Consider the following 15,284-nt stretch of genomic DNA (forward strand, 5'->3'; position numbering starts at 1 on the left):
AGGCATGAGCCACTGCGCCCGGCCTGGAACCATGTTTTTCAGTGACTACATAATGTTTCATCAACCAGATGTATTATTACTCTTAGTTGGATATTTAAGTGGCTTCTATTTCTACTTGCAGTTTATTTTTAATAAGTAGATAATCAGAATTGTGTCAAGATAACATCCAGTGAGACTTGAACAGAATCACTCCTGAATAGTTGACTCAAAGTCGCTCATAGCCCTGGAAAACTGACGAGAAGTCATCAGCTCCTGATAAAATTACACAATTCTACTTAGACCAAAGAGCATCAAAGCCAGATTGGTTGGACTGTCATTCTTCTGTTTATTTATTTTATGTATTTTTCGAGACAGTCTTGCTCTGTCGCCTACTTTGGAGTGCAGTGGTGCAATCTTGGCACACTGCAACCCCTGCCTCTCTGGTTTAAGCAGTTCTCTTGCCTCAGCCTCCCAAATAGCTGGGATTATAGGTAGGTGTGGCAGCACCTGGCTGATTTTTGTGTTTTTAGTAGAGACGGGGTTTCGCCATATTGGCCAGGCTGGTCTCGACTCATGGCCTCAAGTGATCCACTCACTTCTGCCTCCCAAGGTGCTGGGATTACAGGCATGAGCCACCGCGCCTGGCTCCATCATTCTTAATCACCCTAACATTTTCCCTCTTTCCCAAAAGAGTTGTGTATATCCTTGGGTGTGGATCCTGAAAGTGAAGACATTATCTGAAGAAATAATGGTTTGGGTCTTAAACACTCTGGTTGGAGCTAAGTTTATATGACAGGTATTATATTGTAAAAAGGAGAAAAAGGTTATTTTAGAAAGACACCTGTTAGAACCTGCTTTTTGTTTGTTTGTTTGTTAGTCTTACCCTGTTGCTCAGACTTGAATGCAGTGATACGATCTCAGCTCACTGCAACCTCCACCTCCCAGGTTCAAGCCATTCTCCTGCCTCAGCCTCCTGAGTAGCTCAGCCTCCAAAGTCCTGGGATTACAGGCATGAGCCACCACACCCAGCCAGAACCTGCTTTTTAAAAACACCCTAAACCTCTTTGGTTGTGAATTTATATATTCTCTGCCTTCCAAGGGCCGGTCTTTGAGGATATTGCTTGGAACTAAGTTCATACAGTAGATATTTTATTTAAAAACAAAAACAGAACAGAAAAGAGACCTCCAATAAAAGGTTTCTTTTTTTGTTTGGTTATTTGCTTTTTTTAATTTTGAAATATAATACTTGTTATATAAACTTAGCTCCAAGCAGTATGCTCAAAGATCAGCCCTTCTTGGAATGCAAATAATATATAAATTCCTAGAGAAGTTTAGAGGTGTTTAAAGAAAACCAGGTTCTTACAGGTGTCTTTCTAAAATAACCTTTATCTCTTTTTTACAACAGTCAACCAGAGTGTTTAAGACTCAAACCGTTAACTGGTGAAGGAAGGCATTCCCTGATACCCTAGGTCTGAGAAGAGGGATGGGTGGTGGAGAGGGGGAGGGAGTTTATTCGCCCTGTAATTGTGCCTGCACCACTTACTTTCAAGGGCATGTTTGGATCTGTTACTTGTCGAAGTGGCTATCAGAATCACCTTGGACTTCTTGAAGGGTGGGTTCACAACCGAAAGCACGTATTCAAAATTGTTGAAGTAATAAGTAAATCTTCTAGAACCATACCCTTAGTGATAACATTCCACTTCCAGCTGTTAAATATCCGCTTCTGTTTCCTGGATAAGATACTCAGTTCAGGAAGGAACCTGGTTACATTTGTCAGAGCCCCAAATCTGTGATGAACTATATCAAGTTCTGCCTTTGGGCTGAGGCTGGTACTGGAGGTCATCCCCTATTTCTTTCTCTTTTTTTTTTTTTTTTTTAAAGAGATAGGTTCTTGCTCTGTTGCCCAGGCTAGAGTGCAGCAGTGTGATTATAGCCCACTGCAGCCTTGACCTCCTGGGCTCAAGCGATCCTCCGAAGTAGCTGGAAGGTGGGACTAGAGGCATGCGCCACCACACCTGGCTAATTTTTGTATTTTTCTCATAGAGATGGAGTCTCGTGTTGCCTGGACTGGTCTCGAACTTCTGGGCTCACACCATCATCCCACCATGCCCAGCCTATTTTGTTTTTTTAAGAACAGTATCTTGTATGAACTTAGCTCCAAGCATATGCTCAGAAACCAGCCCTTCTTGGGGTGCAGTTAATATACGAGTTCATAGCCAGAAAGATTTAGAGGTATTTCAGGCAAACCAGGTTCTTACAGATGTCTTTCTGAAATAACCATTTTCTCCTTTTTACAACAAACCAGAGTGTTTAAGACTGAAACAATGATCTCAGATAATGTCTTTGAGGACCCTCACCCAAGGATTTACACACTCCTCTGGGGAGGAGGGAAAATGTAATGTGAAGAGCCAGAGTGCAACTCATCTGGCTGGGATCCTCTTTGGTCCACCCTGGCTGTGTCACCTTGAGCAGGGAATAGAGCCTCTGAGTCTCCCTCTCTTATTTCTGCTGCCTTAGGATTAGTTAGTAGGGGTTCAGTGAGACGATGTAATAAAGTATGGGTGTATAGTACACTCTCGGTTGTAAGTGCTCTATAGTAATGTCAGCTACCGAGGCTGGGCATGGTGGCTCATGCTGGTAATCCCAGCACTTTGGGAAGCTGAGGTGGGAGGATCGCTTGAGGCCAAGAGTTCAAGACCAGCCCAGTCAACATGGTGAAACCCTGTCTCTTACCAAAAATACAAAAAATTAGCCAGGCATGGTGGCGTATGCTTGTAGTCCTAGCTACTCGGGAGGCGGAGGTGGGAGGATCGCTTGAGCCTGGGAGGTGGAGGCTGCAGTGAACTGAGATTGCACGACTGCACTCCAGCCTGGGCAACAGAGCAAGACCCTATCTCAAAAAACTTTTTTTTTTTTTTAATGTTAGCTACTGTGATGAAGTCTCTTTCTGAAAACTAGTTCTGTACAAGTTGCTGTAATTCTTTCTACTTTTTGTGTGTAAACAAAGTCATTCTTTCAGGGATGATTCATGTAGGAATAGAGAGGGGCTGGGGAAACCAGATGGGGCAGGTGGGAGGCAGAGTAAGGGATTTCCTTTACGCCCCAACATTTTTCCCCTCGAATAAATAATGTGTGTGGATCATAAATAGAAAAATTTAGAAAGGCATAAATCTAAAAAGTATATATATGTGATGTATAAGAAAAAGAGAGCAGCTGTGGAAGGGCTTCGTGGCTGATAGGCGTTAACTTGCATGTGAACACAGATATTAACAAGTGGAAATCTCATCCGTATGCACAGTGCCTTTGCATCATGCGTTCCCCGCCAGGTCATGTCTGTTCCATAGTTTCTGGTAAACTCTGGGCTGAGAAGAGACACAGGCTGGTAGCCCCCTCTGTTTTTAGGGGCCAAAATAATGGGGAAAAGATTGCATTTGCAGTGATTTTCTTATACTGGTATGGTCTTCAAGTCACAGCTACTTCTTTGCCTGAAGATGTAAGAACGGAGGATTGGAAAGATGGTTGCTCTAGATGACTCTTCATTCATCCATCCAACCATCCAAGTGTGCAGCTACAAAATTTATTGAACATCTATTTGCCGGTCACTGTTTTAGGTACTGAGGATACACTGTGAACAAGACAGACACAGTCCCTGCCTTCGTTGACTTCTGTTCTGCTTAGGACAAATCTAAGACAGCTCCTATTCTGTGCATACAGACCACCTTTGACTGCACCATAGGGTGGTGCAATTCTGCACAGTGTCATTGGTTTTATAGTTATCACAAGGCCTGAATTGTCTGAAATGACATTCAGCACCTGAACTCTTTGACACCTTGGCACCTCCATAAATCTAGAAATTTCTCTGAGTTGTGGTATGTAGGAAACCTTGAGGGACAACCGAGGATTCACTGTGAGAAAAAGGATGTCCCAGGGAGTAAATAGATCTTACAGCTCAGAACTGTAGGGACAGGAAGGTGGAAGGGGTAGAGCTGGAACAAGTCTCGAAGCAGTGAGCTTCCCCGGAGTGCACCAGCGTTTTCAAGCTGTGCCTGCGCAGACAGGAGCAGGTCGAACAGAAATAAGTTCAAAACTAGCTCCCGGCAAGGACAGGCAGGATGTCATTTTGCACCACAGCAAGCAGGGGAGAAGCAGCTCTCGAGCCTCAATGTGAGACGTCCCAGCAAACTACCTCCTCCTCCCACTCCCTCACTGCTGCCTGCCATGGCTACCTCTAACCCAGTAAAGCAAAACTACAAAACATCTCTCTTCTCTCTTACACCAGCCCTAAAATACCTAATGAGGCTCTCATAATTTGCCAGAACCCACATCTACTAGAGAAGCCAGCCCTTTTGTTGTAATTAAGATCCCCTTGGTTCGCCTACTTGACCATGGGCTTCATTGAGGCTGTGCCTGTCTTGTGCAGTGTTGCGTCCTCAGCAGGTAGAATGGTGCCTGGCACCTGGGAGGTGCTCAGTAAATATTTGTTCATGCATAAATGAATCTGAGACCCACTGGCCTCTGGGAAGAGCATAGGAGAGGGGGACAACAGCATGAGCACCATATGTTTGCCACCTTGCTGAAGGAATTTCAGCCAACATAGTAAGACATGAAAATGGCATTCGAGGTGTATTAGACAGAGAAGGGGAAGTTAATATTTGCAGGAGACTTAGTCTGCCTCAGTGATGTCAGTCAGCAGTGATTGTGATTCCCCAGGGGACACTTGGCAGCTTCTGGAGACAGTTTAAACTTCCCCAGTGATCTGTGATGCACAGGAGACATTTTTGGTTGTCACACTGGGGGGGAGGCTACATGTCACTGGCATCTGTTGGGTGACACCTACAATGCACAGGACAACCACAACAAATAATTCAGGCCCAAATGTTGCTAGTGCTGAAGGTGAGGTCCTAGTGTTAGTAACAGGAGGAAAACCCAGCAGTCTCGAGGAGAGACCTCTTCCCAGGGCAGCCCAGGGGCCATCAGGAGGGTTCATCTCATGCATTAGAGGCCTTGGGAAGAATGAGGCTTCCTTTCTTCCATCAAAGCAAGCAAATCCTTTGAAAGCTGCATCTCCAAGGGCTGCCCCGGGCTCCTAGCAAGCAACATCAGAGCCCAGAGGCGAGGCTGTGCCACTCAGCTGCCCTCTGGGGTCACAAAGGTATCACTTGGCTTCTAAGAGCTGATGAGGCCTCTTGCAAGGGACTCTGTGTGCATGGGCTGACCCTGAAACGTCCCAGCCTCTCTTCTCAAAGCACCCTCAGGTGACCTCTCAGGGGTTACCCCTCATTGATACCATGTTTCCTCATGTTTTTGTCCAGACTCCAATTCCAGGGTTTCAGAACCACATCGCAGCATCTTTCCTGAAATGCACTCAGACTCAGCCAGCAAAGACGTGCCTGGCCGCATCCTGCTGGATATAGACAATGATACCGAGAGCACTGCCCTGTGAAGAAAGCCCCCTCCCAGCCCTCCACCCCTTCCACCCTGGCAAGTGGAGCAGGGGCAGGCAAACCTCTTCCTTTGCAGACAGAACAGTGAAAAGCTTTCCGTGGAGGACAAAGGAGGGCCTCACTGTGCGGGACTTGGCCTTCTGCACGGCCCTAGGAGAACCTGGAGGCCGCCACTGAAGCTGAATGACCTGTGTCTTGAAGAAGTTGGCTTTCTTCACATGGGAAGGAAATAATGCCAAAAAAATCCAAAACAAAGAAATACCTGGAGTGGAGAGAGTATTCCTGCTGAAACGTGCATAGGAAGCTTTTGCCCCTGCTGTTAACGCGGGCAGCACCTACAGCAACTTGGAATGAGTAAGAAGCAGTGCGTTAACTATCTATTTAATAAAATGCGCTCTTTATGCAAGTGGCCTACTCTCTGCTACCTGGACTTTCATTCTTATGTATTAGGAGGGAGGCTACTGTTCTTCAGACTTGCTGCAGAGTCTTTTTGTGTCATGTATCGTCTGTGTCTCCCCAGTCCCCTCAGAACCATGCCCTTGGATGGTGACTGCTGGCTCTGTCACCTTGTCAAACTGGATGTGACCCGTGCCGCCTCGTTGGATTGCCGGAATGTAGACAGAAATGTACTGTTCTTTTTTTTTTTTTTAAACAATGTAATTGCTACTTGATAAGGACCGAACATTATTCTAGTTTCATGTTTAATTTGAATTAAATATATTCTGTGGTTTATATGAAAACTTCATGATTCTTGGAGACAAATTGTGGCGTGCGTGTGTGTGTGCATGAGTTTGTATGTGTTGCCACTCCAGATAGGATTGTGGCTGAGACATGTTGAGGGAGAGGGTCTAATTGTAGCTGTAGGAATTTGAAGAAACAGAGAGCAAGGTCACAGCAGTGAAAAAGGCCACCAGGTGCCCCAGAGACCTCCTAGACTGGCCATCCCTCAGTGCAGGTTCTGGTCAAGGCGGCACCCTTGGTCCTCCCAGTACTGGCATCTCTTTCTTTCCATCTAGAGATACTCAGACTCCCGGAGCAGCTCACAGGAGCTCAGCCGCACTGGGTCGGTGCATTCGTCAGCAGCTGTAAATTGCTATGGAGAGCCCCTCTTCCAATGGCTGGTGCTTTCATGCCCTATCCAAGGCGTGAAAATTATCCCGTCTCTGCCAGGATTGAAATAGTAGGGGAGAGCTGATGGGGAATTGGAGCAAAGTGAGGCTGAGGCTCTGGACAGCTGGTCTCATGATAGCGCCTTCCTTTCCTGTGACCCAGATAAGACCGTTTTCTCTCGGGAACAGAGCAGGACACGCTGCCAGAGTTGGCTGCCCTGAGCCTTCTATTGATCAAGTTTGCTAGGTGTGTCAGTGTCTAAGTCCCTGCTTAGAAGACACTGGACCTCTTTCCACTACGAACTGACTTAAGCCTGGTTTAAAAAGGGCAATCACATTTCCCTTGTTGTTTTTTTGAAACAGATCTCACTCCGTGGCCCAGGCAGGAGTGCAGTGGCACAGTCATAACTCACCGCAGCCTCCAAACTCCTGGGCTCAAACCATCCTCCCAACTCAGCTTCCCGAGTAGCCGAGAGTACAGATGCATGGCAATACACCCAACTAATTTTTAAATAATTTTTTTCTAGAGACAGGGATCTTGCTGTGTTGCCCAGGCTGGTCTTCAGTTCTGGCCTCAAGCAGTCCTCCCACTTTAGCCTCCGAAAGTGCTGGGATTACATGTGTGAGCCACCATGCGCAGCCCACATTTTCATCTTTACTCAGTTTCCTGTGCCCTCAAAGTACTCCCTACATTAATTACCTTGAAAATATGCTCCTGTAAGCCCATTTGCCCCCATATCTTGAATGTTCATCGGCTTAGGGCTCACTCTTCCCCTGTGCCACCCATGTGTTGTTAGTTTTCTGTACCCTCCGTTAGCCACAGAACAAACCCTGCAGAGAAAGTGAAGCCTCTGTGTAGGCCGATGCTCCATGTTGAGCACCTTCTCCAGGAACCTGGCTGTCCACGGTCAGGTGTCTCCATGGAACCTCGGAGATGCTCCCATCATGATGCCTGAACTTGTCCTCTAGAGGAAGCAGGGACGTAGGCGCTTGTCAAGGAGATGCTGTTGGCACCTGGGGACGAGGAACATCCATGCTGACATCCTGCCCAGAACGTAGCATGTGTTCGTCATTGCTGATTCTGAAATACAGCAAACCCTACCTCATTATTTTAAAAGCCTCATTCAGTTTTTACTCTCCTGTTGTTTGCAGCAATCTTCCTACCCTGACAGCTGCAAACTTCAAAACAATGAAAATCATTTGACTCTGTGTATGTGTCAAAGGTAAAGACCACCCTTTGGGAAGCCGAGGTGGGAGGATCACTTGATGTCAGGAGTTTGAGACCAGCCTGGTCAACATGGTGAAACCCCATCTCTACTAAAGAAACAAAAAACTAACTTGGCACTGTGGCGGACGCCAGTAATTCCGGCTACTTAGGAGGCTGAGACAGGAGAATCATTTGAACCTGGGAGACAGAGGCTACAGTGAGCTGAGATCACGCCAGTGCACTCCAGCCTGGGCAACAAAGTGAGACTCTGTCTCAAAAAAAAAAAAAAAAAAGGACCAAACAGAACTGTGTAGTGTGAGGTACGTGACTCAGCATCCCACCGGCAGGGCCAGGAGAGGCACCTGGATCCTCTTTCTTTGCCATTCCTGTGACTGGGATTCCTTCTGCTGGGGGCATTGTGCTACGTTGGCACTGCACATGGCACACTGTTTCCAGCCTACCCACCGTCAGAGAGGTAGAGAATCTGAACCCATAGTGGCCATTTCTGGCCGTCCAGAAGGGCGCTGGCCATCTGCCCTTCGGATTGTTTCCTTCCCTTCTCTACACAGTAGTTTCTTATAGGAAGAGGCCCTTGCGCTCAGACTTCCTGTCCCTACTCCCCCACCTGCACCATCTCGTCTTAAAAAAAAATTCAGATGCCGTTGGAGTGACCCTATCCTGGATGCCGTTGGAGTGACCCTGTCCTGGATGCTGTTGGAGTGACCCTGTCCTGGATGCTGTTGGAGTGACCCTGTCCTGGATGCTGTTGGAGTGACCCTATCCTGGACTGTCGTGATGGCCCTGGTTCTCTGGGAGCTCCGTGGATTGACTCCCGTTCCTCTGTTGGGGCTGCAGTTCTCAGTGCTCTCCCCAGCCCAGTGAGTCCCACAAGTGCTCCTATTTGAAGGTCTTAAGACAAACCCTCCTGGTTTCTCCCTGAGGTCTCCTCCCACCATTTCCCCACCATATTCTGACGCCTCTGGCCTCGGACCCACAGTCTCAGGGTTTTGCATCAGACTGGGCAGCAAGCACCTCACTCATAGGGATGCTTCTCAGCTAAGGGCTTGCACTTCTCTCATATCTCATTGGTGGAGCTAGAGAGATGTGCTGGTGTGGCGAAGCCACAGTGTCTGGTGCTACCAAAGGCAAGAAGTGACCAAGACTACTTGAGCTGCCAGCTAAGGGAGTGGGGGAGCAAGTCAAGGACTCCCTTAATTTCTCCACTGCCCACAACAGGCTGCACACGTGGCCATCCCCACCCTGTCCCACATGGGTTCGCACAGGCGTGGGCCCTGAGTCTCTTCCCCAGCAGGCAGGACCCCTGTCTCCCGGCACGGAGCTGTGGGTGCCCTCCTGCCACCACCGTGGATTCTGTGTAGTAGAGAAAACCTGCCTGCAGAGGGAGAAGTCAGCAGATATGCGGAGAGGCAGAGACAAAAGATTAGAGGGAGAGAGTGTAGGGCTTGGTTTTTAAAACCCTCCCAGCTCCCGGTTCGTGTCCCTGAAGCCGTTTCTGCATTTCTTGCCTTTGTATGCTCACAATAAAGTGCTTGATTGTTTTTGGTACAAGCGTCCCTCTTTGGGTTTGTTTCTCTTAGTGGCAACCAAATGACTTCTACTTGATACCCTCCAAAGGAGGTACATGGCTGTGTAGACCCCACACAGCTATGCAGGCAACTCTCCTCCTCCCACACCTTCTCCAGCCAACCCCTCCTTTACATGCATACATGCGTTCACACACCATGCCCCTCGTGTCAGTTATCCAGTGCAGCATGACAGATGGCCACATACTTAGCAGCTTACAACAACACATTCATTTTCTCATAGTCCCTGTGGGTCAGGACTCCAGGCACAGCTTCTCTGGGTCCTCTGTCCAGGGTTTTCATCTGCTGCAGTCAAGGCAGCAGCCAGGGCTGGGGTCTTATCTTGAGGCTGGACTGGGGAAGGATCCACTTCTCAGGAAGTAGGGATTATTGAGGGTCACTTTAGGGTCTGTGCTTCGCACATGAAACATCATCACAAATGATATGTGGGGAGGGGGATATTTGATAGAAGGAAGAACCTCTCCCAACCTAACAAAAAACATCAGGGTTCTATTTTCACTCTTTCTACTTGTATTTGAATTTGGGGTTTTTAATTGTCATTCTATTTGTTTAAGATGGAATCTTGATCTGTTGCCCAGGATGGAGTGCAGTGGCATAATATTGGCTCACTGCTACCCCCGCCTCCCAAGTTCAAGCCATTCTCCTGCCTCAGCCTCCCAAGTAGCTGGGACTACAGGCAACCACCACCATGCCCAGCTAATTTTTGTATTTTTAGTGGAGATGAGGTTTTGATATGTTGGCCAGGCTGGTCTTGAACTCCTGACCTCAGGTGATCCACTCACCTTGGCCTCTTGAAGTGTTGGGATTACAGATGTGAGCCACTGCACCTGGCCTGAATTCAGTTTCTATGCACATCTGTAAATTGTATTTGCACTGCACTGGTTTTTTAAATTGATAAAAGTTATGGTATACGATGTGTTTTTTTATATGTACACATTGCAGAATGGTTAAATCAAGCTAATTAACATATCCATCACCTCCATTATTTGTTTTTTGTGGTGAGAACGTTTAAAATCTCTCAGCCGGCTGGGCACAGTGGCTCACGCCTTAATCCCAGCACTTTGAGACATTGAGGTGGGCAGATTGCTTGAAGCCAGGAGTTTGAGACCAGCCAGGGCAACATAGTAAGACCCCATCTACAAAAAAAAAAAAAAAAAAAAATTAGCCAGGTATGGTGGCCAAATGCCCGTAGTTCCAGCTACTCAAGAGGCTGAAGCAGGAGTTGAAGGCTCCAGTGAGCCATGATCATGCCAGTGCACTCCAGCCTGGGTGACAAAGTGCAAGAGCCCGTCTGTAAACAAAAAGAAAAAAGAAAAAAGGCCATATTTGGGGGCTCACACCTGTAATCCCAGCACTTTGGGAGGCCAAGGCAAGTGGATCACATTAGCCCAGGAGCTGGAGACCAGTCTGGGCAATATGGCAAAATGCCCTCTCCACAAAATACAACAACAACAAAATTGCCAGGCGTGGTGGTGTGTACCTGTAGTCCCAGCTACCCAGGAGACTGAGGTGGGAGGATCACCTGAGCCTAGGAGTTCGAGGCTGCGTTGAGCCATGGTTATACCCTGCATTCCATCCTGGGCAACAGAGAGAGACCCTTTCCAAAAACAAAAACAAACAAGGAATGCAAAGGATTGCAGACTTCATCCTGAGAGTGGGAAGGTCACTGTAGGATTCTAAGCAGGGGATTGGCTTCATCCGAGTTGCCTAACCTGCCCATGACTGGAGAATGGGGAAGACTGGATGTGTGAAGGCCAGTCAGGAGACCAGGCAGAGATGGAGGTGGCCCGAGCTATCATAGTGACAGCTCAATGTGTTCCTGCTGAAACATACTGTTGACCCCAGCCAGAGGCAACAGAGGTCTCAGTGTGAGGGGCAGGCTTGGACGGGGAGCTCAGGACTGTAGTGGAAGCCCCCCATGCCGCCCACTCCCCTCCTGTGGGCCTTGGAGGCAGAAGCTCAGCCTTCTCGGTGAAGACTGCTCCTTGAGCCCACTTGCTCCAGAACCATCCCAAGCTCCTGCCTAGAGCCATGTTAACAGCCAGTTCCCCACTCATACCCCTTCCCAGGAGGGCTGGGGGTGCCCTTTGTCCAGCCCACTGCTGCTGTTTGGATTTGTGTAGAGAGCTGGGCCTTCTGAGCAGAGTGGAGGCTGGGCCAATACATTTGCCTGTGCACCAGGCCAGTCCCAGCTGTTGGCATCAAGTAGGAACCGGAAAGACATCACCGGAGGATTAAGTGGGTGAGCAGCTCCTCAGCCCCGGGGAGTCCTGTTTGTTTTCCTCTGGCCTGGAAATTGGGGTCGCCCGAGAGACTCCTCTGCTTTCCACCTCTGTCAGGCCAGGAAGAGGCTCTAGTCCACCCCACCACCCAACCTTATCCCAGGCCTGGATGGTTCATGGCCCTGGGCTACTCCAGAGATGGTCTCAGGGCTCTCTCGGTTGGCCCTGCCTGCTGTTAGCTCTGCACGTGGCAAACGCAGCCCTAATGGGTCATTCCATCAGACTCCATCAGGCCCAAAGCAGGAAAGCTGAGGAGGCTGGCTCTACCCAGAACAGGAGGCCACTGCCCTGCAGGTCAAAGCCTTACTGGCCTTTGGTGGGGAAGTTCATTGAGATGCCCATCCACCTGGCTGCTGCTTTTTAGGGAAGCATCATCCTGGGGAATTAAGCAAAGAAACAGTCTAAGGCTGGGTGCGTGGCTCATGCCTGTAATCTCAGCACTTTGGGAGGCCAAGGCAAGAGGATTGCTTGAGCCCAGGAGTTTGAGACCAGCTCAGGCAACATAGGAGAGACCCGCCCCCCATGTCTCTGCAAATAAATTTTAAAAATTAGCCAGGCATGGTGGTGCATGTCTGTTGTCCCAGCTACTCAGGAGACTGAGGTAGGAGGATCACATGAGCCCGGGAAGTCAAGACTGCAGTGAGCTGTCAGGGCGCCACTACACTCCAGCCTGGGTGACAGAGCGAGACCCTGTCTCAAAAACAAAACAGTCTAAGCCAGAACTTGAGAAGTGCACACAATTCCCTGATTTTCTTATAGCACAAGATTTCAAGAGTACCAACTTGGATCTATTTCCAAGAAATATCTAGGAGGAAGTATCACAGTGAGAAAACTCTTGGGGACCTTCACCCAAAGCCAGCCATAGTGGAAGGCAAGAGATAGAATGCAGGTCCCATTCTTCGCACTGTGAAGATGAGCTGGACAAGTTCGAATGCTAAAAGGTCCTGTGAGTCCCTTTGCCTCTTTATCCCTTTGAATTTGGGTATTGATATTACACAATGGATAAGAAGAATGAATAACTGTCTTTTGTGAAAGGAAGCTTTTACATGTCTCTCCTCTTTCCATCTTCTAACCTTCATTATTTTCAAGAAGAAAAGAGGCTGGGCGTGGTGGCTCATGCCTGTAATCCTAGTACTTTGGGAGGCTGAGGTGGGGGGGATCACTTGAGGCCAAGAGTTCAGGACCAGCCTGGGCAACATAGACCACATCTCTTTAAAAAAAAGAAAAAATTAGGTAGACATGGTGATGTGTACCTGCAGTCCTAGAAACTTGGGAGGCTGAGGAGGGAGGATCACTTGAGCCCAGGAGTTTGAGGTTGCAGTGAACTATGACCATGCCACTGCACTCCAGCCTGGGTGACAGAGCGAGACACTGTCTCAAAAAAAAAAAAGAAAAAAAGAACTAAGTGTCATGTTGAAAATGGTCTATAGGCCGGGCGCGGTGGCTCAAGCCTGTAATCCCAGCACTTTGGGAGGCCGAGACGGGTGGATCACGAGGTCAGGAGATCGAGACCATCCTGGTCTACACGGTGAAACCCCGTCTCTACTAAAAAAAAAACAAAATACAGAAAATGGTCTATAAACACTTAGAAGCCTTGTGGTAAACAAACAAAAGCTTTATTATTTTTTCTTTCATTAAAAAAATGGAGCATTGAAGAGAAACAGCCTTTGAACCCCTGGGTTCACCCCACACTAAGCAAAGTAGCCCCAGATAAAGATGGCACAGCTCACGCAGAAAATAAGGTTGACGTCCAGGAGGGTCTTCACCAAGGGGTTTTCTTCCAGGGAAACTATGACGGGTTCTGCTCTGGCTGGGAGCTCTTCCTTGCCCTTGTCCTGTATTCCACAGAGCCACAGGATGGCCTTCACGACTTTGGACTGCTTTGGGGTCATGTCACCTAGAAAGAACCCAGCAAAGGAAGACCATAGAGGTGGTCTGTGTCTCCCAGAGAGGCGAGACGGGGACACTCACCAGGTGTGTTCAAGTGCTGGGATTATAGGCATGAACCACCATTCCCAGCTGAAATCTCCCAATTTTTTTTTTTTTTTTTTGAGACAGCCTCACTCTGTCACCCAGGCTGGAGTGCAATGGTGTGATCTCGGCTCACTGCAACCTCCACCTCCCAGGTTCAAGCGATTCTCCTGCCTCAGCCTCTCAAGTAGCTGGGACTATAGGTACGTGCTACCATGTCTGGCTAATTTTTGTATTTCTAGTAGAGATGGGGTTTCACCATGTTGGCCGGGCTGATCTCAAACTCCTGACTTCAAGTGATCCACCCGCCTTGGCCTCCCAAAGTGCTGGGATTACAGGCTTGAACCACGGCACCCAGCCGAAATCTCTCAATTTTTAAACGTTAACTCACATTTTATTGAAACTGTAGGTGGGCCAAGCCAAAATATGTCTGCAAGCCGCCAGTTTAGAAGCACTGAGAGAAGGCACGTCGTGTTCCTGCCTGCCCATGTGTGGAGCATGAGGATGAAATGAACCGTGTCTTCATAGGCACTCAACAAGTGTTTGTTTACTCTTAGTGCCCGTAGGAAGCTTCTGTTGAAAGTTACTAAAAACTCCTTTCCCATGGCCAGAGCGTGGGGACGGATCAGACACTGGAGCCAGAGGATGCTAAAACTCAAGTGTGCCCACTTTCCTGGCTTGTAATTTGATAGGAAAAAACAACAAAAAAAATCCCCTTAACACGTAATGCTTCTTGCTGTAACTGAGGAGAGAGGCTACTCACAGCTGTGGGTTTTAGACATGTTTTCTTGGACCATCTCGAACTGGACTCTGCTGCTGCTGCTGGCCTCTGGCATCCCGTTCTGAGAGAGGGCAAGAGACAAGGGAGCTGCTGGTGGTGCTTGTTCCTTCTGGACCACAGGGTCATGACGAGTAAACCAGGTCAGGTGGCTGACCTAAGGAGCAGGAATGAATGATGAGATTTGTGGTGGAGGTGGGGCTGGGGTTTTCCATCCTTTTCTCACACTCCCCACCCAACCCCACACTCAGCCTTTGTGTCTGAATCTGCTCCCAGCCCCACCCTCCCACCCCATCCTCCAATAAGCGTCACGTCCCTGCGCTCTTCAGCATCAGTGCACAATTCCCCCGCTCATTCCCACATCTTTCTCCGATAAACCCCATCCTCATGTTGCTGGGATGTAGTTATCCCTCATTCTAATCCTCAGAGCTTAACCCTCACCCTAGAGTACTGCAGGACCCCAGAATTGGTCATTTCAGCTCATCCATTTCTCTGGCCACAGGGATTGGATTCCAGAGCCACAGGATGGCCTTCACCACTTTGGACTGTTTCTGGGTTCACGGATGAGCATGTGTCCTGAGCTGACTCCATCAATGGGAATCTAGAACTTCTCTAGAAATTCTGAGACAGAAATACTTATGCTTATTTTTACCTTTTTTCTTTTTAAGACAGGCTCTTATTCTGTCACCCAGGTGGGAGTGCAGTGGCATGGACATAGCTCACTGCAGCCTTAAACTCCTGGGCTGAAGCAGTCCTCCCACCTCAGCCTCCCTAGTAGCTGGGATTACAGGCATCAGCCATCACGCCCTGCTAATTTTTTCTTTTCTTTTCTTTTCTTTTTCTCTCTCTTTTTTTTTTTTTTGTGAGACAGGGTCTTGCTCTGTTGCCCAGGCTGGAGTACAGTGGCATG

General features: G+C 48.3%; 2 protein-coding genes across 8 annotated transcripts in view; one reads left to right on the forward strand and one right to left on the reverse strand.

The window, feature by feature from the left end:
* Positions 1-6,168, forward strand: part of ARHGAP17 (Rho GTPase activating protein 17) — a 98,554-nt gene extending 92,386 nt beyond the window's left edge. For 4 of the 7 annotated variants that reach the window (XM_033217711.1, XM_033217716.1, XM_033217714.1 and 1 more), the window contains one exon: positions 5,292-6,168. In XM_033217711.1, coding sequence (XP_033073602.1) covers positions 5,292-5,422 — 131 coding nt within the window. In that variant the 3' untranslated portion in view covers positions 5,423-6,168. The remainder of the gene's footprint in view (positions 1-5,291) is intronic. The other 3 variants (XR_004438827.1, XM_033217712.1, XM_033217713.1) reach the window with 1 other exon arrangement.
* Positions 6,169-13,219: 7,051 nt separating this feature from the next.
* Positions 13,220-15,284, reverse strand: part of SLC5A11 (solute carrier family 5 member 11) — a 68,857-nt gene continuing 66,792 nt past the window's right edge. The window contains 2 exon segments of the mRNA XM_033217717.1: positions 13,220-13,522; positions 14,360-14,531. Of these exon segments, the coding sequence (XP_033073608.1) occupies positions 13,317-13,522; positions 14,360-14,531 (378 nt within the window). The 3' untranslated portion in view covers positions 13,220-13,316.

This window comes from Trachypithecus francoisi, unplaced genomic scaffold (genome assembly GCF_009764315.1).
Source record: "Trachypithecus francoisi isolate TF-2019V2 unplaced genomic scaffold, Tfra_2.0 Lachesis_group10, whole genome shotgun sequence".
NCBI classification, from domain to species: Eukaryota; Metazoa; Chordata; class Mammalia; order Primates; family Cercopithecidae; genus Trachypithecus; species Trachypithecus francoisi.